Here is a 23,708-nt window from a genome sequence, read left to right on the forward strand (position 1 = left end):
CTATGTGCTGTGTTCAGAATAACTTTATTTTAAATGCTGAAAATCATAAACAATTGAAATATTCAGTACTTGAAAAGGGTCTACATAAATGAAGACACATCCATTGGGTAGAATTTTATGCAACCACCTAAAGGTGTATTTTCCAAGATTACAGAATGACATGGAAAAATCCTCATGACATAAGGACTTCTATTTATTAGTTATACATTAGGATACTCTGGAATATTTACGTTTATGAATAATGTTACAACAGCACCTTCATGGGTATACATTTTTCCACATTTAAGATGGTATCATTAGGATGCAGTCTGAAAACTGGGGTCACGTGATTACAGTCTATGAACATTTTTGTGGTTCTTGAGAAATATTGCTAACTTGGTTTGTATGAGGGTAGCATTGCTTCACAAAGCCACACGATGAATAAAAACTCCATTTTATCCCCTGCTCCTACCAGCTATAAGGAATATAATTTTTACACACTTTCTATCACATGCAAAAATATGCATCATTTATATTTTGTCTGTTTTGCCATATTCTCTTCTCATGGATAGCATACTTCTGCATTTTAGGAATTCAAGGCCAGAATCAGCTACATTCCCACAATTCACAAATTTCTGCAGCCTGGAAGCCAAAGGAAGCCTCCACTAGATGAAGTTTCCACTGAGACCGTGAAGAACATCTTCAAATTTGAACGTGGCATGTTTCTCAAAAACATGGGCACTATAGTAGCCGAGTATTAGCAAGCAAAGAGTTCTCAAAAACTCATAAATGTTTCACTTTGCTTTCACAGCAGTGCCTAGAGCGATACCATCAGGCCACTTTAATAAAGTAATAAGCAAAAGCAAATAAACTACCAAATACTTTGCAAATTGGACAACTCTTTTCCATAAATCAGTAGAACACCAATAAATCGGAATCATCCAAAGATTCTTCTGCATTCTACTTTTTGCAAAAGAGTAAAATCGTAAGTAAGTCAATAGATCTCAAGGGCTTCTTTAAAAAACAAAACACCCCACAAATACAAATACTGTCACTCACTTCCACATCCTTTTGGAAAAAGTCCAGAACAGGGCATAGCTTCAAGCTAGTTTCTTACTTTTTTTTTTTTTTTTAGATTTTATTTTATTTTTTTTTAAAGATTTTATTTATTAGCAGGAGAGAGAAAGAGAGAGAGAAAAGACATGAGTTGGGGTGAGAGGCAGAAGCAGAAGGAGAAGCAGGCTCCCTGCTGAGCAGCCCCTGTGGGACTCTATCCCAGGACCCTGAGATCATGACCTGAGCCAAAGGCAGAGGCTTAACCCACTGAGCCACCCAGGCGCCTCTAGTTTCTAACTTTCAATCACTAGAGTATTTTACAGATATGGCATATATTTTTATAATCAATTTCACATTTAGTTTCTACTTTTATACTTTTTTCAAACTATAATCATAGTCTGGGGTTTCTATTTGGGTAAACTGGTAGGTTCTTTCTTTCTTCCTTCCTTCCCTTAATTGAATTACGTATCACTGGAAGCCTAATGCCATCCTTGAAAGTCAGCTGGGAAAGAGAACTGAACACAATAGTACCAGTTGGGGCTCCACCCACCACTTCATATAAAGAATGGGTTTGTAATCCGACACCGTGGGGTAGAGGCAACGGGATCAACATGGCAGCTTTTTAGAGCTTTAAGGGATCTTATCAAACCGTTTACTCCCAATTCCTCCTTAAGGATGAAAAGCTGAGACCCAGAAAGAATAAAGGACCTTCCAAAGAACCTATAACCAACCAGTCAGTGGGAGAACTGGGCTCGAAGTCAGGTCTCTTGACGTTTAGTCTGGGGCCTAAAAGTAAATGCCGTGGACAGTGTCCTAACTCTACCTAAAAATGAAGTGGTGATTTGGGACAAAATGGACAAAATCATTTTTGTTTCAGAATTCTTACTGTGGAGGAAGAGCTCCCAGTCTCTTTCTTGAATAATCGAACATCTAAATGTTGAACATGATTTGAGTATAGAGAGAGGACACTAAAATGAGAGAAATGGGTTTAAAACAGAATGCATTTTATTTGAATATTGAATAGATTGTTAGTACGTAGACAGCGCTGAGAATAGAGGTTTTTTTTTAAAGGGGAAAATAAAACTGGCAGCAATAAAATTAAAATGCAAGAACTATAATTTCTAATATAACACAAAGGACAAGCAGTTACATCAGCACCTTTTGTGAAGGTCACTTCTGGCATTCCATTATCTGGGAACTTACAGTTTCATTTAAACTTCAGAAAGGAGTATTTGGAATTGTCAAAAAAAAAAAAAAAACAAACCAAACCCTTACATATATAAAAGTAGACACGGTAACCGAAAGCATGTATAATGATTTATTGAATATCTTTAACGAGGCCATTATCTGACAAGTAGAAAACAGTTGAGTTTTCGGTTTAAAAAAAAATCCCTCAAACTGGTGTTCATTTTGGAGCGTTTCTGTTGTTTGTAATGTAAAATAAGACACGTAATATTCCACCTTGAAGTTTATCTTTTAAATCCAAAGTGTATGCTCTGCCCGTTACAGTAGAATCATATGAATTTAGTCTTCAGTTCCTCTGAATTCTCAGAGCAGCAGTAAGATAAGTCTCAGAATCATCATGAGGCTGGATTAAAATAAAAGGCAAAGAGCGGGTCACGCTTATGTGGCATAAGACAGAGGTTCATATATTCACCTAACCCGTACTGTTACTAAACTTTGGCTTCCAAGATGCTCGCTTCTCCTGGAGCAGGGGTGATCTCCGTAATTATCCCTGTACTGGAACTTCCCAGACCTGGTTCAAAATGCTGATTGACTGATCAAAATCAGAACTCATGATTCTGAAAATCTGAGGTGAACCTTTGTAAGAGAAAGGTCTGGCGAGGAACACATACCTTTCATAAGCTAGTAAGGGCAAGTGGCTTAAAAATAAGAAGCAAGGAGCAGTTCTGGGGTGTTATTATTATAATCTCAGCTATTTTCCACTGCCTGGGGTCTTGTTCTTGACCCATAAACCCTACCTCTGATTCCTTCTATCACCAAGATCATTTTTAGAACACAGCCATAACTGGAAAACAGTCCTTGGTAGTCACAGTCCTCCCTGACCCTCATGCCCCCTCCCACCAAGTCATAAACTTAATACACAGCCACATGAGAAAATTCTAAAGGAAAGTAGAATGGAGAAATTTACTCATTGCATTATCAACCAGTGATAAACACTATTAAAGTTTGAAGCATCTCTTTCCTATCTTGGTTTTTTATACACAAACTTCTGAGATCACACTCAGATTTGGTTGTTTTTATCTCCGACTATATCATTAAGATGTTCTAATGTCACTAAATAGTTTTTGAAAATGTGTCATGTAATTGCTGTTCAATATTTCATTAAGTGGACAAAAGCCTTATTGAAACGTTTCCTTACTGATGAGTTTTTCGGTTGTTTCTAATTTTTCAGTTTATCATGTGTTCCATTAGAAATAAAGTTGCAATAAACATCAGCCTTTCTATACATTTCATTATTTCTTTGGAATACATTCCAAAAAGTAAAAATGTGTAGCAAAGGAAGTAAACAACATTAAGGCTTTCAACATATAAAGGCTGCCTCCAGGAAGAATTAAAAATGTCACTATAAATTTGTACATGGTAATATGCTTAATCTCATGGATAGAATTACTGGGATCAAATTAAGAGAAATCGGAGGCTCCCTCTTTATTTTTTTAAAAAATATTAACTGTCCTCCCTTGAAAACTCAAAGAAGTGTAGCAGGCTATCACTTTGTCCAATGCTCTAAGAGAGACTGAGTATCAGATTTAAATGAATACATTTACTGTTTCAGATGAGTAAATCTTGAGGAAAAAAGGCTGAATTCAGTTCTTTATTCTAAAAAACATGAGTACGTGAGGTCAGATACTATAGCAACACTCCATGTATTCCACAAAAATGTTCCTGGGGACATCAATACCAAAGATGGACCGTAGGCATGATACTTTAAGGTTTTATAGTCATGCTTACTCTAACAAAAATCACGTTGACCTTTTCAAGTTAAAATGGACTCTTGCCAAAAAGTCCACATTAAATGATGGCAGAAGAAAAAGTATAGAAAAATAGTGTTTCTTACCTTAAACCTGCAACCAGCCCAGCTGGCATGATTTTCTTAGATCTCTTATACCTCACACCCATTATGGTGGCCAGGAAGAAAGCTGTAACTAAAAACCCAACCAATGCATGAACCAGAGTTTCAAACACATTATCAATGCTTGGTCATGAAAAAAAAAAAAAAAAAAAAAAAAAAGAGAAAGAGACATTGTTTCAGCTTTCTAATATAACAGCTATTATGTATAAGTATTAAATTGCTATCTTCTTAAAAAGATTAAAATGCTCTCTTAAAAGACTTTATAAACTAGCTTATCAAAAAGGTTTCTGAGTAAGCAACATGTTAAAATCCACTCCTGAAATATCTTCAGAAGAAAAAATCTTTGTCTAACTTAAATTTCTGTTTGTAGAAACTCCTGGAAGGCTAGGACTGTGTCTTCTTCAGCTTTCCTCACAAACTCTGGGGAGTCTGACTGGACCCACAGGAGACAGCCAATAAATGCTCATTTAAGTGAAAGTAAAGAAAATAATCAGAGTCTTTTAAGTAAGACCTGATGAGTAAAAAAATACTAGGAAAAAAGGCTGATTGATTGTAATTTGCAGTACTGCATTTTGGGAAATGGATGCCTGAAGGCTAAGTAAGAACAGTCAGTAATATTACACTCAGAAGCGTCCCGCCAGCCTTTGAGGAGCTGACCCAGTATGGAGAGAGAATGTTTTATGGAAGAGATGCGGATGCCGATGTCGCAATTTCAGAACAGCTTTCAAGGAAAAATCACTTGCTGATATAAAGAACAAAATGACAGACAATAAACACACGTGAACTACTTGAATGCATATGAATAAAAAGCCCAAATATCCACATCTTGCTGATATGTTTCTTCTTTTGACATAATTTCATTATTAAAAACTATCCCTAGCTCCTATTTCAAACAAGTCAAGGGAAAAAAATACAACACTAAGTCTCTTTCTCTCCCTTGAAGACCGAACTGATATAATTTGTCTTTATTTGTCCTGTCTTCCATACCTCCAGGGCACTCTGAATAATAATCAAATTAAATGGAAACAATTCCCAAACCTTCATGGGATCTCAAACTAGACTACAGAGAGCCAAGCATGCTGGGCCCACACACACAGGTTTCCATTTTTATTGTGGACATTCCCCTGCTAAGCCCGACAAGGGAAGAAGCTAAAAAAAAAGGTCAGCCTTGGTTTTCTAGATCGAGTCCTAGGGTAAAACAGGATCTAAAAGATGCTTGTGAATTAAATAAAATAACGTGAGGCTGTCTTGTTTGGTATTTTAATAGCAACACAAAAACTATGCTAATAGGCACTTAAAGGTATTAGCAGAAAATCTGGACATAATTCCTTAATTTTATTTTTCTAGTAATAAGTTTCATAGAAACATGCTTCTGTGTCTGAAGGCCTGGGAGCAATATCCTTGTTTTTGAGTGGGTCTGTCTAGAAAGGAACAAGAATTATGTTCAGTCTCCACACATGCTTATATACTTACCACATGACTGCACGTTTTCCAGTATACCTAGTACAGAGTATCAAAAAAGTCACTCCCAAGGTTCGACCCTTTATAACTGGAAAAAATGTCTTACTTACACAATGACAGTTTGACATCTCGCTTGTCATTGGAGACACGGTAGGCTCCATAGCCAGCCAAAAATCCAACAAAAAGACCAGCGATCAAAGATGGAACACCACCTGGGGGGAATAAAAAGGGCTCAGAGAGAGAATCCCCAAATGAAAGGAATTCCTTCCTTTCTTTCAAGAATGATACATGCACCTTCAAATGCATATCTAAGTGGGCACTGTAACTAGACAAAGCCAAATTACATATCTGCCTCTTCATGGACAGTTTCTAATATGACTGGTCCCTGCTGAACCCCGAATGCATGGCAATGCCAGGGTTAGATATGGCTTGAGTGAATATGAAAGCCTGCCTGGTGGTAGCGGTTCTGACCTTGATTGCATGACCCTAGACAATCGGTTGACTTCTTTACACCTGTCTCTGTCCTTTTCTTCCCCCCTCTTCTCCTTGCCTCCCTCTTTTTACTCAGGCTGTGATAATAATAGGATGCAATGGTATTCTAGCTCATAGAGGTAGAAAGAGAAGTCCCATGCAAAGCAAGCGATGGTTCTGTCCTGAATAATTAACAAAGCTTCCAGCCTCGGGATGTCAGGACTCAGGGATGAATGGGGACTGTACTGAGAAATGGGAAGAGCCAGTAGCCTCCCACCCAGTGCTCTCCTGCCCTCAGTCCATTCATCCACTGCCCCAGGGCTCAGTGACCAACACCAAGCACTTCCGGCCCACCGGCAATGGGCCTCATGCCAGGGACACTGTGCACAAGAAAGACAGACAGACAGACAGACACACACACACAGTCGGTGCTTCATGGAGCTCACTCTATTTAGAATCTATCAGATTGGAATCCCTCAGGGTAGGGCCAAGGCATCCCTATGTTTTAAATATCTATAGGAAATTCAGATGGTAACCAGGGTTAAAAACCATTGCAGCAATGTGCGTGCACACACACAGCAGCATTCTGAATGAGAAGACACACAAGCTGGGTTCTAGTCCTAATTCTTCCATTTGTTGCCTGAAGGACTTTGGCTAAGGCACTTAGTCTCTGAGTTTTGTCAGTTGCAAAACAGTGTTAGTAATACCATCCACGTCAAATACACAAAGGCTTAGAATGTTACAGTTGGAGAGAACGTTAAATTCCTCATTGTTCCTCCCTCCCCGCAAATCTATTCTGCAAACACAGCAACACGGTCTTCTAAAATCATACGTCCAGACTGGTCACTTCGCTAATTAAAAACTGTCTGTGCTTCCTACTGCACTTAGAGAAAAACCCAAGTCCACTCGATTACGGGAGCCTTGGCCTTCGATCTGGTCCCTGAAGTCTTTATTCTACATGGCTTCTAGACATGCTGTTCCCTGCCTGGACTGCTCTTCCCTGCCCTGTCCGCCTGGCCAACTGCAGCACACCTGTCTCTGTAAGGGTCAGCTCCTAGAGACATCTTCTCTGACATACCACTCTGAATGAGGGGCCCCATCAGAGCCTCCCACGATTCGCCATCCTTTATTTGTGCACCTGTCCACGTATTTAAGGTCAGCCCCCCGACTTGCTTGCCAGCACCATCTCTTTTTTGCTTACTGCTGTCTTCCAGGGCCTGACTCAGTGCTGGGTACTTGTCAGCACTTGATAAACGCTGACAAAATGCAGGGCTGGGCACTCCCTGTTAAATGGGTCATGTTTAGCAGAAGACAGCAGATTAGAAAACAGCCAAGGGGATTGAAGCATTTTCTGGAACGCATGACTAGGTCACCTTAATTAAGGTGTCTTCTCACTTAGGGACCTCGGACTCTTTTCTGTACACCCTGATGAGTTCTGCAATGCTGGGACCCTCCCCACCTGACGGATATGCAGGCAGGGGAAGCAGCTGCACCCCAAGTTTTGCCGAGGTCAGACAGCAAACAGTGAGGATGGGCAGGCTCTACGTTGTAAGAAGGCGATGGCTCGTGGAAGGGAGCCAGATCCTGCAAAAAAGCTCAGTCTATAGTGGGGCTACCAAAAAAGAAAAAAGAAGTGCCAAGCTGTGCCCCACAACCCCTCCTTCAAGTGCCAACCTGGCTGGGCCAGTCTCAAGGAGTTTCAACGGGGTTTTCAAAGGAGTTGGGAGGTGCACATGAAGGCCTCTCTCCCTCAGAGCAAGACAACTGCTCTCCTGTTCCCCTCTTCCTCTCCGGAGGGGCTGCTGTGCCTTGACCTTGAACTGGAGTAGAAGGTAGGTAGCCAGGTTCAGCCCTGGTGCAGGAGAAGGCCAAGAGAGCTTTCTGCCCATCTTGGGCTTTGGGTACTGGCTACTTGGCTCAGAAGAAGCCTCAAAATCATAGTGTCTACTTGGGTACGCACTTTTCTGGGGACCTGTGTGGGAGAGGGGTGAACTTAGAACTTGGTGCCGCTGTGCTGCCTCTCTCCCCTTTGTCTGCTCCCAGCAAGAGAAGAACTCTATCAGCCCCTCACTCTGACCCAACTATGTCCGGCGCTTGGTCTGGGTCTTGGTCTTGTACAGGATTCAGATATACTTGTCCTCTTACCAAACACCATCCTGACATCACATCTTCAACCTACTCAACACTGTTCTCAGTAACTGTCCCGTGAAGGGTCTCCGGGCCGAACTCTAGGGGATTCATGTCTAGGGAAGTTTTAAGTAAAAACAGAAAGAACTGATTCACTTTATACAAAAGCTCTAAGACACTGGGGCCACAAGCAGCTAAGAATATAGAACACAAAACCAGAAAAAGGTATTTTGCCTCACTGGCCCACAGACTCTCCCCCTGGCAGGGAGTAGCAGCAGAAACAAGAATATCAAGACCTTCTTCCAGCCAGGCACTATGTGAAATGTGTTACATGCATTATCTTATTTAATCCTAACTGATCAACATACAAATGAGGAATTGGAACCCAGAAATTAAAACAACTCACATGAGTACCCGAGCTAGTAAGGAGTAATGTAACGAGCAGAATTTAGGAAAGCCTGATGCTGTGGCTTGTGCTCTTAACCCACATTACACGGGAGTGGGCTTCTTTGCGAACACATGCCCCCAGGGGCTTCCAGGATCACACAGTTGGGGGCTCCTGTAGGAGGCCAAGGGACCATATTGTGCAGCTGAGCCAGCATATATTTTGGTGCCATCAAAATATATGATGGCACCAAAATATATGATGGCACGATGGTGCCTTCCATCGAATACATATGCTACACCCATTGAGAAAGAACATAAGAGCAACAAACAAAAGTCCAAGTGAATTAGAGGTTCTCAGGAATCTTAGAAAATACTCTGTTTTAACCATAAGAGACTCTTAATCTCACAAAACAAACTGAGGGTTGTGGGGGAAGGTGGGGGGGATTTATGGACATCTGGGAAGGTATGTGCTATGGTGAGTGCTGTTAAGTATGTAAACCTGGCGATTCACAGACCTGTACCCCTGGGGCTAATAATACATTATATGCTTATAAAAATAAAAAATTATTTAAAAAAAAGTAAAAGAAGTAAACATTGTAGAATGAAAAAAAATACTCTGTTTTAACCTGCCACCCCTCAGTCCCTACAGAGACCTGTGTTTCTTGCCTTGGACTTCTTAGCAATTGCTAAATAAGGGGTCCCTCTAATACCTATGTAGACCTGGCTTTTTCACTCAAGTTGCAGCCTACCAATGTCACAAATAGAACCTTTCATTTTTTTGCATGAAAACTTATCAACTGTTTTTTTTTCTCCCCTCTTTTGGATATAGATGAAGAGACAATCTCTGAGAAGATATCTAAGTATTTAACAAATTTTCCTTTGCAAAACACAGTATCAACATAATTCAGTTTTTGATACTAGGAGTATGTAAACAAACAAAAATCCTCATTTGATAATAAGCGAGTAGCCCTGAGGAGGTTAAGTCAATTAATTACACAGTTGATAATGACAGGTGAAGAGAGACCCAGACAGCTGGGTTGGGTTGCTCTGTCACACCCAGCCCCCTGCCCTCTACAACTCCCTTCCATGAAAGACATGCTGGTCCTCAGTTACCTCTAGGACCTCTTCAGCTTCCTGTCTTATTTACAAACCCTCAGATGATCTTTTTTTTTTTTTTTTTTACATTTTTAAAAAATTAAATTTATTTATTTTTTCAGATGATCTTCCAAGTGTTCCAAGTGTTCCAAGACTCATTGTTTATACACCACACCCAATGCTCCATGCAATAAGTGCCCTCCATAATACCCACCACCAGAATCACCCAACCCCCCACCCCTCTCCTCTCCAAAACCTTCAGCTTGTTTCTCAGAGTCCACAGTCTCTCATGGTTCTTCTTCCCCTCCAATTTCCCCCAACTCACTTCTCCTCTCTTTCTCCCATGTCCTCCATGTTATTCCTTATACTCCACAAATAAGTGAAACTTATAATTGACTCTCTTTGCTTGACTTATTTCACTCAGCATAATCTCCTCCAGTCCCATCCATGTTGATACAAAAGCTGGGTATTCATCCTTTCTGATGGAGGCATCATACTCTATTTTATATATGGACCATATCTTCTTTTTTTTTTTTTTTTTAAAGATTTTATTTATTTGACAGAGAGATCACAGTAGGCAGAGAGGCAGGCAGAGAGAGAGGAGGAAGCAGGCTCCCCGCTGAGCAGGGAGCCCGACATGGGGCTCGATCCCAGGACCAGGACCCAAGCCGAAGGCAGAGGCCCAACCCACTGAGCCACCCAGGCTCCCAAGGACCATATCTTCTTTATCCATTCATCTGTTGAAGGGCATCTGGGCTCTTTCCACAGTTTAGTGATTGTGGCCATTGCTGCTATGAACACTGGGGTACAGATGGCCCTTCTTTTCACTACATCTGTATCTTTGGGATAAATACCAAGCAGTGCAATTGCAGAGTCATAGGGTAGCTCTATTTTTAATTTTTTAAGGAATCTCCACACTGTTTTCCAAAGTGGCTGCACCAACTTGAAACCCTCAGATGATCTTAGCACAACCACCAATCCCCTACCAAGGCCCTTGGATGAAAAACACAGTTAAGGCTTACCTCTCCGCTTATATCCCAAGATGCTTCCAAACGTCACAAGGGCCGCATAACCGAAACCGATCAGGTCCATTGGCAAGGTTGCAATTCTACCACTGGATGAAGGGACAAGTTTTACAACATAAAGAGAACTGGGGGGAGCATAGGTAATACAAAAATGGTATGTATTCCACGGAATTACAGAGATTAATTTCAAGCTCAGCCAGAAACATGCATGCTTAATCAATGGCAAATCACTGACGAATATAATGAAGCTCCTGGCATAAAATCACGTGAGTGATGAGAACATCCTATGTGTCTCATAGCAGCAGTTGAAACATAGACCTAGGGGTGAGAAGTTCCATGAAAATCCTACCCAGGAATCCGTAAGATGCAGGAGAAAGTGTGTTGGCTACAGGCTGGAGACCGGTCAGTGGCAGGCTGTTGGGCCTTGACTCATGCCCCATCCCTGACACTGACTCCCCCCCAAAGTGAGGGGAGTAGATGAGATGAACCCTAAAGTTCCTTGCAGCTTTCTAATTCTTTTAATTTCTGATTCCCAGTGCCACTTCTTTATCTATATGCAGATAAAACTCATGTCTTTCAGATCTGTAAAGTTCTAGATCAGTCACCTCCATTGGTCTCACAGCTTCAAGCTGTGATCACACTGCATGCCTTCCATCTTCAGCCCTGTCAGCTTCTCATGGTCCGTCTGACCTACTGTTGTTCCCAAAGACTTAATCGAATTCCACAGTGTATGCTGGGCTCCAAGCCTGCTGCCACTGCCTGCTAGCTACGTAACATTGTGCGTGGTCCCTAATCTCTCTGCAACTCAGTCTCTCCATCTGTAAAATACGGATAATGATAAAATTACCTCACAGGGTTGTGGTGATTAAATGAGGTAATACTGAAGAGCGCTTACAACAGGGCCTACATGTACTGGGCACTCATCAAATACTAGCTGCTTGAATAATGATTGTTCTTCTCTTTTACCCTATACCCATTTTTAAGCTTGACATGTGTGAGGCCATAACTGTGCCAGCTTGCTGAGAAAACAACAGAGATGGAGTGAATTTATGACTCAGGCACTCAGTGAATCAAACCATAATGTTATAGCTTATGCTCAACTCCATTTAACAACTATTTATTGAATGTCTTCTTTTTTAGGAAAATATTTTATTTAATTCTTTGACACAGAGAGAGAGCACAAGCGGGGGAGTGGCAGGCTCAGCAGGAAGCCCGATGTGGGGCTTGATCCCAGGATCCCGGGATCATGACCTGAACAGAAGGCAGATGCTTAACCAACGAAGCCACCCAGGCGCCCCTGCACGTCTTTTTTGTGCAAGGCAGCAGGAAGGCATGGAAAGTCCTTGGACTTGGCTTTGGCCTTTTAGTATAGCACAGCAGAGGAGGAAGATGTGTGGGTGAGCCCTATGAGGAGATGCACAGGCACCATATCAAGAAGTGGAGCCTACGGTGACTTGTGAGCCTAAGGGAGGATTCCTAGAGCAGACAGGGTCCCGGCTGGGATCGTGGGGAGAGGAGGAGTAAGCCGAGCGAAGAGGGTGGCCGGGAAGGATGTGTTCTGGGCAGCAGGGAGAACATGTGCAAAAGCCTAGTGGCATGAGAAAGCATGGCCTGTTCTCAAAATGGACAGGCGAGCAGGGCAGCTGTGAAGACATGGGCCTGGGGAAAAAGACAGGGCCAGGACACTTCTGAGTGCTGTAAAGGGAGGCTGGGTTCTGTCTCGAGGGCAGTAGGGAGGACCGAAGGGAGTCTCTCCACCAGATTTAATTCCAGCCAGTGCTTCCTTGCAGTGGTAGCAGGAGATGGGACGAAGTGAAGCAGGAAGCTGAGCTAAGCCAGAGCCGGTGGTGGCCTGGCCTGGAGCAACGGCAAGGAGGATGGGTCAGCTCTGAGAGATGTTCAGGAAACAGAATCAATAAGCCTGGATGTGGGGAGTCCAGAGGAGGGATGAGTCAGAGATGACTCACGTCTAGGTCTCTGGATTGGCGCACCAGGAAGAAGAGGTGGGAGGCGGGGGGCATTGATGCTCCTCCCGGAGATAGGGAGCACTGGACCAGCAGGCATGTGGTAGCAGGCGGAGGGAGGAATCCAGGAATGGTGGGACCTACCTGAGACCTAGTCTAAGATGCCTGACACACAGTGAGGAAAACACCTCTACACACAGATCGGAAGCTTAGGAGATCACTCATCATCAGGTAGTAATTTGGGAACCTAATTTTCTCCTTAAGCTGGCCACCTGATGTAAAAGGCTGATTCTTCTTTGTCCTCTGAGCTCCCAGTCTTCTTCTGACCCTCTCCTGGGACCCCACCCCTTCTACCTGGCATCGAGTTACTTACATTGAGCTCCCCTCTCTACCTCCCGTCCCTGCCATGCTCCTCCGGGGCTAAGCTCAAATTCAGTTCACCTTTGTCCTCCCCACATCACCAAGCTCACGGCCACGCACAAGGCGGAGTGTGCAGAAATACTTGTTGAATGAACCAAAGGAACAACTTTTGCCTGAAGGAAGACATTCTGTAACTGGTCAACCCTCAGTATAGCTCTACTGCCAGGCAACAGTCTGTTCCCTTAATCTCCTTACTGAGCTGAGTATTCTAAGGAGGCAAAATACATACACCTATTCCCAATCCTTGCAAGAAGTTTCTGAATACAGAGAGAAATTGCAGACAAAAAGCAAACATCCCTCTTGCTCCATGTCCATGGCAGGACCACATGACCAGAACCACACAGGGAGGTGATGGAAGTAGGCGCTGATGGGCACCTTGCTTCACAGGCTCTCACTGAAAACACTACCTCAGTGCTTGGAGAGGCCAGAAAGCGTCTTGGGTGCAATGCGGCAAAAGTGATTTACTGCACCGCGTATGAAACCAGGTGACAGGGCCCTGCCTTGCCCTGAGCCCTCCAAAATTTGGGGGACCCACTAAGAGATTTTCCGTAAGCTACTGTATAATAAACTACCTACCTTTGTACTCCTTGAGGGCTCGAAAGACCATTTTCGAATGAAGTCTGGGTGGTACTAGCAAGGTTAAACTGCCAAGCGTTTTTGCCATGGTCAGAGAACCCCATCCCTTCCCCGCCTCTCCCCAGTTCCAGGAAGGTCGGAAGGAGGACAGGTGGGAGATTCAGGGCCGCGGAAGGAAGACATTCCGGGAATTCCCAGGAGACGGAGAGAAGCGATGCTTGGAAGAAGCAGCCCCCATCTCCTGCAAAATCCTCCCCAGGTCTTTAGCATCTTTGCTCAGATCTGTGCCTTTACAAGAAAATTCAGGAGAGGAAGTCCTCGACTGCGAGGTGTACAGCTCACCTGCAGCCCCGAGCCCTCCCCGCGGCTCAAAAGAGAAAAATCGGGAGCCAGCCTCGGGTTAGCCTCGTACCTGGTGTCCGGAAGCGGTCCCCGCTGCCAGCACCTCCTGATTCTGCGCGCTACCACCCGCCCTGGCAGAGCCTGCTGGTTCGGGGCGGGGCCGGTCCCGCGGCGCGCATGCGCCAAGGCTTGCCCTCTCCTCCGCCGGGCGTGCCCCGCACAGGCTGCGGACCCCGAGGCCATTCGGTTCCTCCGCCGCTCGCTCTTTCTGCCCGGCTTTCCGCTCTGGCTCTACAGCCGTGCTGGGGTCTGCTGCCTCCTGCCGGACCCGGCGGGACTGGGAATTCCCCGCAGAGAATAGGTCTGGGTGTAGCCAGGATCCCAGAAGGCGGAGTTTTAACCTTGAGGTTCGTCCACCACTCAGAGGACAGCAATCAGGCCTTTTAGATTCTCGCCAGCGACTGTCCCCATTTTCAGTTCGGGGAGCTAAGGTTCAGACAGATGGGGTGATTGAGTTGTCCACGGTCTCAGGTCCTAAGTGGGGTACAAAGGTTAGAACCCAGGTTTGTCTGATTTCTAAGCTGGAGCTCCCTTCATTATATCACACACATTATATCACTCCCTTCATTATATCTCCACTCGAGATGTGGAGGGGAGCTTAGGATCCCGGTTTTATACTCCACGCCCAGGATTTGCTGGGCCTAATTACGTGAAGGGAAAGGTAGAGACTGACAGACGTGCAATGCACTTTAAGTCATGGCTAGTCCCAGGATCATCCGATCCCAGAAATGAATTCAGTGGATTTGGAATTGTTCCTCCTGGCAACAAATGCTCATTTCACGCCAGTTTTGCCTTCCAAACCACATACTATAACTCCAACCAGACTCCTTACCCATCCTTACCCTAGCCTCCCCCAACCGTCTCTCCAGACTTCCAGGACTTGCCCTATCCAGAATAAAACTAAAAACCCTCTTGGAATGCTTCCCTTATCTTTACCTGATAGGACCTCCAGTAAATAACTTGCCCCTGACTTCAGACGTCAGTGCCTGGATTTATAAGATGCTGCTCAGAGATCACTTTGACCCTGTCACTGAGGTATGGGAAGCTGGAAACAGTCCCATGATATTCCTACTCAAGGCATTTTCACCTAAACCTAAAAGAACAACTTTCTATGATGGGAAATTCCATATTCTTGGACATGTGGGTTCACAAACGTTCTTAGGCAAAGGGCTCACTGTCCTCTCAACTCATATGACAGCTATAATAAGGTTAGAGCGCAAGGCAAGGGTGCCTTGCCAAGCATATTTGTCTCTACCTATTTGTCAAACTGTCTATTCATGATCCCAGCAGAGACAGACGGCCCTATGATGAGCCATGAGTTGCCTTTGGCAGTCTGGAAAAACACACGAACAATAAAAAACAGGATTTCCAAGGAAGCCAATTTTATTGAAATACAGTTATGAAATTATTAAAAATTTATATCTGCAATCTAATAAATGTGCTTCTTTATCATATTACAGGATCTCAGAGTGGAGATAATAATACCATAATTCCCAAGCAGTGCTGCACCTAAATAATATTTTCGGGTATCTGGAACATGCAAATATCTGCTCGTGATGACAGAGTCACAGGTACTGATACTGTGGTGGTTTGTGGCCTATGAAACAAATGCTAGACTTTAGAGGTTAGTGAGGATAGAAATTTCTTTTCTCCATCCATGTTCTCAGATCTCCTGATTTCCATCCTCAGGCCCCTTTGGATTTGCAGAACTCCCAATGTATAGTAACACAGGCTTTCCTAAGTGGTGTATGGGTGGAACTGGAAAAGAGGAGAGTACAGCTGAGAGCCTGACTGACTGACAGACTGGCCGCTCGCTCAGGCAGGACCTCACAGTATGTTTAGCCCTCAGCGAGTGCTCTGTGGATCCCGAGCCTAATCCTCGTTTTCAAACAATGTTCCCAAACTCAGTCTGTATCAGCTCTTCTGTGGGCACCCTGGGTTTGGGAGATTAATTCATAAAAACCAAAGTCACGGGGCACCTTCAGTTCAGGTCGTGATCCTGGGGTCCTGGGATCCAGCCCTGTGCTGGGCTCTTGGCTCAGTGGGGAATTTGCTTCTTCCTCTGCCCCTCCCCTGCTCATGTTCTCTCTGTCTCTCTTAAATAGATAAATAAAATTAAAAAAAAAATTTATTTGACAGAGAGAGGGGGAGCACAAGCAGGGCGAGGGGCAGAGGGACAGGGAGAAGCAGGCTCCCCGCTGAGGAGGGAGCCTTATGCAGGGCTTGATCCTAGACCCTGGGATCATGACCTGAGCCAAATGTAGACGCTTAACTGAATAAGCCACCCAGGTGCCCCAAGATAAAGAAAACCTTTAAAAAAAAAAAAAAATAGAAGTCACAAGAGACTTACTGATTTTTAAGCAAATAAAAAAAGTCTGCTTCAGGTCCATGATCCTTCTCTTCTTCTAGATACCACAGGGTTACTGATCATTTAGGCCTCTGCTCATCAGTAAAAGAATTTTTTTAAAAGATTTATTTATTTGAGAGAGAGAGAGAGGGCACAAGTGGGAAGAGGGTCAGAGGGAGAAGGAGAAGCAGACTCTTCACTGAGCAGGGAGCCCTATGTAGGGCTCAATCCCAGGACCCTGGGATCATGACCGGAGCCAAAGGCAGACACTTAATGACTGAGCCACCCAGGAGCCCCAGTAAAAGAAATTTTGAACAAGCATCCCAATATATGTATATTATTTCTAAATTAGACATCTACTGCTGTGCTAATATGTTGTGCATATTTTTAAATACAAATATACAAATCAAAATAAGATACATAATGCAAGGCTTTAAAAGGAGAACATGAATAGGATGAAACAGAGATTTCCTATGCTTAATTAAAAATGACATATTTCTGTCCCATGGTACAATAGACTATTTTTATTCTTTCTGTCTTCTTTCCCAATAATACTTTTCTGAACTGTTTGCAGCCTTTAGGACATCCTTCTTTTTTTTCATGTAGTGGTAAAACTGAATACTGTCAAATGTAAAATTCACTCTGACCTGCAACTCTGCTCTCCTCAAGCCCACGTGACATGGATTCCTTGCATCAGCCCAGTGTGATGACGTTAGGCTAAATATCCCTTCAATAAAAGTGTGTGAGCATGGAATAGTTAGGATTTTACTTACTAGCAACAGCAGGTTTTTAAATTTGTAGGCATTCGCTTTCATTTCTCCAAAAAGGTCCACCCACTTTGAGTCCACAGGCTTGTTAAGGTCAGCAGTTTGTTAATCAGGTCCTTTGTATCTGTATATTCATCATATAGGCTGTCATTTTTTAAAAAGATTAATTTATTTGAGAGAGAGCACAAGTGTGCACATGAGCAGGGGAAGGGGGAGAGGGAGAGAAAGAGAATTTCAAGCAGACTCCCTGCTGAGTACAGAGCCCAGCACAGAGGCCAACGTCACAACCCTGAGATCATGACCTGAGCCCATTGGACCAGTTGGATCCGTAACCAACTGAACCTCCCAGGCACCCCAATGTCCATCATTTTTAAGTACTCTGAAGCACACTGGAAGCCATCATAAGGTAAACATCTCCTTTTCAGGGAAAATGGTTTTGAAGCATAATTTGAACTGGTAAAATTGAAGTTGGGTTCCAAATAAGCTACTGTTTTAGTAAAGAAATTAAGAAAGTCCTGTTTAACTTGATTACCCTTTTCTGGAGACTTTTTTTTTTTTTTAAGTTCTGAAGCAGTCTTATTTCCAAAAAGTGAATAATTTTTCTACTGTATGAATTTTTGTCTCAACTTATACATAACATCAGACAGTTCAGGTGTGGTCTGTTGATCCTTTTCTAGGCTTCCTATAGCCTCTTCAAAGACCATCAGTTGTGGAGACACAGCATATAAATTTCCGTTTTACTATACCCCTCTTATCCATTTCCATCTTCAATATATTTCCAAATCAAAGAAGAACAGTCTTCTTGTCCCAAACGTTGAAACTATGATTTTATGGTAGGCCGACACTTTACAATCTTTTCTGTGACTAGGAGCAATGAGGTCCATTTTGTAGGCACATATCTAACAAGGCTATCTTCTTCCACTTCTTTAAAGTCAAAAATCTCATTAAGAGCTTCTGCACATTTTGACGACACTGAAAAGTGACCAAAAACTTTCCTTATGAAAGTCTCAATACCATATATAAACAAATCACAACCCTTCCCTTTTTTTTTTTTTTTTAAGATTTCATTTATGTGAGAGAGAGAGAGAGAGAGAAGGAGCAGGGGGAGGGGAGAGGAAGAGAGACAAGCAGACTTCCCGCTGAGTAGGGAGCCTGATGTGGGGGTTTGATCGCAGGACTCTGGGATCATGACCTGAGCTGAAGGCAGATGCTTAACTGACTGAGCCATCCAGGCACCCCAAACCACAACCTTTTTTAGGAGTGTCATATACAAGATGTGCAGGGCATTGAATAGGTAAGATCTTTTCATTTTCTCTGGTGAGACACTTATAGACTGAGTGGGATTTGCCCATATTTACATGGGCACTGTCTGATGAATGTGGAGATAGATGAACTAAGTCTAGTTTGTATTTGGGCAAAATATCAATAAGTCTTCTGCTTTGTGATTCCAGCAGTTCCATTAAAATCCTCTAGAAACTGGGAAGGTAATCTGAAATCCCATTTTTCAAGTCAAGGGACCTAAGGACTAGAGGGAACATTTTTTTGTTGCCGTGGTTCAGTGCATAGAGTGTAGAAAGCATGATGGCTGGTGAGAAAGGACCAAATCAGCTCTACACTATAAGGGGCCAACAGCTCTGCTATCAGAGTTTCTCCTTTTGATCACCCACAGGGTATTTTAGTTGCAATCCCTAAGTCAAGAGAAGTAACTTCATCAGTTTCACAGAGCAGTCAAGGGAACCATAGGATGATACCCGTTGGTTTGTGTGGTATCCCCAAGCTCATTCAACAGCTGCTATTTTTTGACTGAACATTGATTATCTTCTTGGGGGAATAAAAATACTTTTGATTGGTTTAGAGTCACTTGCCTGTCTCATTCTGGACTGGTGAGATTCAGTCTCCACATGTGTTTTCGCATCCCTTTCTCCACTATGCCCAATCCCAAAGTCTTTCCTGCATATTGTGCAGTATTCTCTGTTTTGGTTATCTGCCTCCCTGATCCAGTTCTAGATCTCCTTCCATTTGTCACTAAAATAACACAGCCCACTTAGTCTTCTTTCTAGATGAAGGGATCATGCTTGTGTTGGTGGTATAATTGTTTTCATTTTCATGAACTGATTTCTTAGAAAACAATATGCACAAGTTTAAAAATTTAAACTAGCCTGTCCTGATACACATCACAACAGTTCATCCACAGGGAAAGTCAAGGACAGACTATAATCTTCCTAATTATGACACACTGAAGTCACTCTCCGGCAAGCAACCGTGGATGGGTCAACTGTTAGTGTCAACTGCAAACTGTGGGTGACAACATCAGTGGTCAGGGAGGAAGTGGGCAACTATATTCATTTGACACTTAAGACAATGTTGCTCTCAGCCCCTCTTTTAGGGTCACTGTATGGGCTTTGTTCATTTCCTCCAGTCTTCCACACTCATTACCCAGACCAGGACCTTTCATACTCCAGGGAAGGTCTCCCAGGACATGATACTTTCAGTGTGAAATTGGGATGATCGCTTCCCTTACTGGGTCTCCAGTAATCCAAAGGCTACCTCTCCAGAGGTGTGAAGGCAGGCCCAAGGAGCCAGAGACTCCTCACCTTGCTTCCACTGATGGAGTGAAACTTCTCTAGAATATTTCTCAAGTTTCTCTTCTTTAAAGGTGATGAAAACAGAACCTTGTCTTTTGTTGGACTCTGGATCCAATGAAAACTCAGTGGCCTTGGCGCGCCTGGGTGGCTCAGTTGGTTAAGCATCTGACTCTTGGTTTTGGCTCAGATTGTGATCTTGTGGGTCCTGAGATGGAGCCCCTCATTGGGCCCTGTGCTCAGTGGGAAATCTGCTTGAGAACTCTCTCCTTTTGCCTGCCCCCCTCTCTAAAATAAATATGTGTTTTTTAAAGTCCCTAAAAACAAAACAACAACAGAACCCACATACAACTCAACGGCTTTGATCTTGAAACACAGGCAAAGCTCAGGGCTGGTAACTTCTCTAGCTTAGGACCTAAAGGGAACTCATAGGAGATAAGACACACGAACGCCAGAGGAAGAGAAAGAAGCCTTTTGCTTCTTTCCCCCAGTCAGGGAAGCAAGGAAGGTAGGAAGGAAGGAAGGATAGAAAGAAGGAAGGGAGGAGGTTGATCAAATTGTCCAGGTTTGCCCAGGACTAAGGGAATGGAGAACTTTCAGCGCTAAGTGAGGGATTTCCCTGTTGAGGGAATTACTAAGACTGGAGACTCTGGGGTTTCCTGGGATGTGGGACTTTCAGTGCTAAAACCCAGACAATGACTTCTGAGATGGGAATCAGACAGATGCCGGTTCTAATTCTCACTGGCAGTTCCTAGCAATATTACCCTGCGCTACTCCCTTTCCTTTGAGCCACAAGACTCCACCTCTGGTTCACAAAACATTTCATCTCTTCCAAACACACCACACACTACCTAAACCTAACTCCCCCATTTTCTCTAAACCTGAAATCCAGCTGGTTTATCTAAACACATAAATCAGACCTTAGTCCAGTGGAGTCTCTGTGCTTGCTGTATGCCTTCTTCCTGTCCTGGTAGTCTCAACTTAAGACTTGTTTCCTCCAGAGGTAAAGCCGCAGGAATTTGGAGCACAGGCTGTAGCTGGGCTGCTGGGCACGGAATCTTCACTGTGCTAACCCTCTATACATTGTGCAATGTGTTTTACTTACCAAATCTTCTTAGGGCCTTAATCTCTTCCTTTGTTTTTTTTTTTTTTTTTTTTTTAAAGATTTTATTTATTTATTTGACAGAGAGAGATCACAAGTAGGCAGAGAGGCAGGCAGAGAGAGAGAGGAGGAAGCAGGCTCCCGGCTGAGCAGAGAGCCCGATGTGGGGCTCGATGTGGGGCTCGATCCCAGGACCCTGGGATCACGACCCGAGCCGAAGGCAGAGGCTTTAATCCACTGAGCCATCCAGGCGCCCCTAATCTCTTCCTTTGTAAAATGGCACTTAAATAATGCCTATTTTACAGCATATGTGGTTTCTTTACTTTTCTTTTCTTTTCTTTTTAAGATTTTATTATCTATTTGGCAGAGAGAGACACAGCCAGAGAGGGAACACAAGCAGGGAAAGTGGGAGAGGGAGAAGCAGACTCCCGCTGAGCAGAGAGCCCAATGCGGGGCTCCATTCCATGACCCCAGGGTCATGACCTGAGCTGAAGGCAGATCCTTGATTACTGAGCCACCCAGGCGCCCCAACCCATATACTTCTTATTCTCCCTGAAATCTGTACAGAAATAAGTCCCTAAATTCTGCTTCCCTCAGAACCTTGGCTACAGATAGCTCAGACACAGTGACTGTGATACAGGAGTGCTATCCTTTCAGAGATCAAATCCCGTGCACAAGGGCCTTTGAAGGACTACATAGCTTACCTTCTCCATGCTCGCTGCATCTCTAAAGAGGATCGGCCCCACCCTCCTGATCTTCCAGTGTTGGGGTCCATTTTTATAGTATGGTCAACAACCTCTCCACATTTGGCAAAAGAGTCTTTTGAGTCCTTTTTGCTGGTGTCCCAGCTCAGGCCATTAACAAACAATTTTCTGAAATGGTAGGGCAAGACACAGGGCCACAAGAAGTCTTACAAGGAAGGCATGAGCTTGGAATGTCTTCAAGAAATCCGTGAGCTAAGGAAGAACTAGACCTCCCAAAGCTTTCGTTGGAAGGATTACAAATAAATCCACCACCCACAGCGAAGGTGTACACCTACCCATCCTCTCTGTAAACAGTCTACCTCTGACAGATGTTAACAAATCTACACTACCTCCTTACTGAGATCCCAACTCCACACTCACACTAACGAAACTGAAGACCACGGCACCCCGGGACTGGGAAGGGGAAAGAAAGGGCAACCCGGCCAGGGTGTAGGCCCTGGGCACTCATCACAACTGGAAGTTAGTTTGGTCTTTAAAAACCCTCTTCTCAAAGTGCAATCATCTATCTCTGTCTTCCCTCTGTGCCCAGCGGTGGCTCTCAAGGAACTTTGCCATCCTGGGAAAGATACTTTGGTCGTACAGGATGGAGAGAGGGAGGATGCAGGCCCCGGCCTGGTACGCGGAGGGGTCCAGACCCTGGATCGGCCCGGGTCGGAGCGCACACTTGACTCCCGGCCACCTACCCTCTCCGCGGGACGCACCGAAGTCCAGTCAACAACTCCCGCCAACACCAGGGCACCTAACCTCGCGTCCTCCTGGTTCTTGCCCGGCTCATCCCGGGCCATCATCTGGTCGGGCTCGACGGGGTCCTGGCTTCCCTGCGGGGGGGGTGGGTGGGGCGGCTCCCCGAGGGAAGGTCACTTTGGCGGGTGGCCTTTCCTCGGTTCTCCGCCCTGCGGGGGGTTCCCATGGGCGGCGCGCCCTCACTTGCTTCGGACACCCTGGACAGACCACCCGCCGCGGTGGACGCAGCGCAGCCGGCTCGCTCGCCCTCCCTCAGCCTCAGTCAAGGTGGCTGGGCGGGAGCCTCCACCCGACTCCGTAACGCCCGAGTTGGGAGAACCCGGGGAGGGGCATGGAGGGCGTCGGCCAGGCAAGGGGGGCGGGGTGCGTGGGATGTGTGGGGGCGGGCCCACCTCTCCCACAGCGACTGCTCATTGGCTGAACCCGCCCGACAGTCCAGCGCCGGCGTCCCATTGGCCTCAACCGCGCGCTCGCGGAATCCGAGGGAAATTGTGGTCGCAGAGGGCGGGAGAGCCAGGCCCGGGCAGAGCGCCCCGAGGTCCAGCCGCGCGATTGCTCGTGTGTCCCGGGCCGCGGAAAGGCCGGAGGCGCACCTTCCGCAGGCTGCACCGCAGCCTCTCGTCCCTGCGCGCCGGTCTCCGGGCTCCACGAAAGTGAAAACAGCCAAGAGTAAGACGGCAAATCCAGTTTAATTCCCTAAAGCAAGACCCCGACCTGCCAGTTCAAGGAAGGCCTAAGACTGAGAAAAGTGTAATTGAGCAAATATCGGTTTCTGCAAAGGCAAAGCAAACAACTGGAATCCAAGGGTGGGAATTTAAGAAAAGATAAAACGTGAGTCTAATTTCAAATTTGTACCGGTGTCTGTATAGACCTGGATATATACGCAACATTCACGACCAATGATGAATCAGGCTCTTCTTATTTAATTGCCTTTCCTGTGAAGAGGCAGCAGGGGGCGCTAGACGCTCTAGTTTCATCGAACTTTTAGCCTTGTCCGTTTTTCCCGAACATCAAATAAATAGTTCGCTCTTAGAAAACAGGGATGGTTATAAAACTTGACAGTAAATGGGGAAAACAGGGCGATGGGCTACGTGGAAGACAAAAAAGATACGCGATTTCGGCGCTGCAGCCCGTTGGCTCAGGAGCAGTTTCCTTAATGTCTTTGATGTGTGGGGAGGGGAGGTCCATTACAGGACTTAGGGGGAGTTTTGAGGTGGGCTCCAAAAGAGATGCAGGCAGTGGAGAGTGACCACAGGGCATCCGCCAACTTCCTGTCCTCAGCCTACCATTTGGACCCATTTTGAACCTTTGCCAAGGACACGGGACTTGCCGTGCAAAAAACGGG

At 44.7% G+C, this 23,708-nt stretch overlaps 2 protein-coding genes and 1 long non-coding RNA gene across 8 annotated transcripts in view; 1 reads left to right on the forward strand and 2 right to left on the reverse strand.

Annotated features, from left to right (window-relative positions):
* The window catches only part of LOC125102286 (glutathione S-transferase-like), a 19,784-nt gene extending 17,241 nt beyond the window's left edge, over nucleotides 1-2,543 (forward strand). For 5 of the 6 annotated variants that reach the window (XM_047733322.1, XM_047733325.1, XM_047733327.1 and 2 more), the window contains one exon: nucleotides 570-1,130. In XM_047733322.1, the coding sequence (XP_047589278.1) occupies nucleotides 570-740 (171 nt within the window). In that variant the 3' untranslated portion in view covers nucleotides 741-1,130. Of the gene's footprint in view, nucleotides 1-569; nucleotides 1,131-1,709 lie in introns of those variants that run through there. The other variant, XM_047733323.1, reaches the window with a different exon arrangement.
* On the reverse strand, nucleotides 2,336-14,233 carry TMEM14A (transmembrane protein 14A). The gene is made up of 5 exons (XM_047733330.1): nucleotides 14,068-14,233; nucleotides 10,693-10,784; nucleotides 5,701-5,802; nucleotides 4,115-4,202; nucleotides 2,336-2,623 (listed from the first exon to the last, which is right to left on the reverse strand). Exons 2-5 carry the CDS (start codon nucleotides 10,760-10,762, stop codon nucleotides 2,584-2,586), a joined length of 300 nt encoding a protein of 99 aa, XP_047589286.1. The 5' UTR covers nucleotides 10,763-10,784; nucleotides 14,068-14,233; the 3' UTR covers nucleotides 2,336-2,583.
* Nucleotides 14,234-15,422: 1,189 nt separating this feature from the next.
* On the reverse strand, nucleotides 15,423-22,680 carry LOC125102289 (uncharacterized). Its single transcript, XR_007128094.1, has 3 exons — nucleotides 22,481-22,680; nucleotides 17,178-17,295; nucleotides 15,423-15,815 (listed from the first exon to the last, which is right to left on the reverse strand). It is a non-coding gene; the product is annotated as an uncharacterized LOC125102289 (long non-coding RNA).
* Between the last annotated feature and the right edge of the window lie 1,028 nt (nucleotides 22,681-23,708).

This window comes from Lutra lutra, chromosome 6 (genome assembly GCF_902655055.1).
Source record: "Lutra lutra chromosome 6, mLutLut1.2, whole genome shotgun sequence".
NCBI lineage: Eukaryota > Metazoa > Chordata > Mammalia > Carnivora > Mustelidae > Lutra > Lutra lutra.

Coding starts and splice junctions, on each gene's coding strand:
- TMEM14A (XM_047733330.1), bottom strand. CDS start 10,762: ATGGACCTGATCGGTTTCGGTTATGCGGCCCTTGTGACGTTTGGAAGC. Junction 4,203..5,700: donor AGATGTCAAACTGTCATTGT/GTAAGTAAGACA, acceptor TTGGGTTTTTAG/TTACAGCTTTCTTCCTGGCC. Junction 2,624..4,114: donor GGGCTGGTTGCAGGTTTAAG/GTAAGAAACACT, acceptor ATTTTAATCCAG/CCTCATGATGATTCTGAGAC.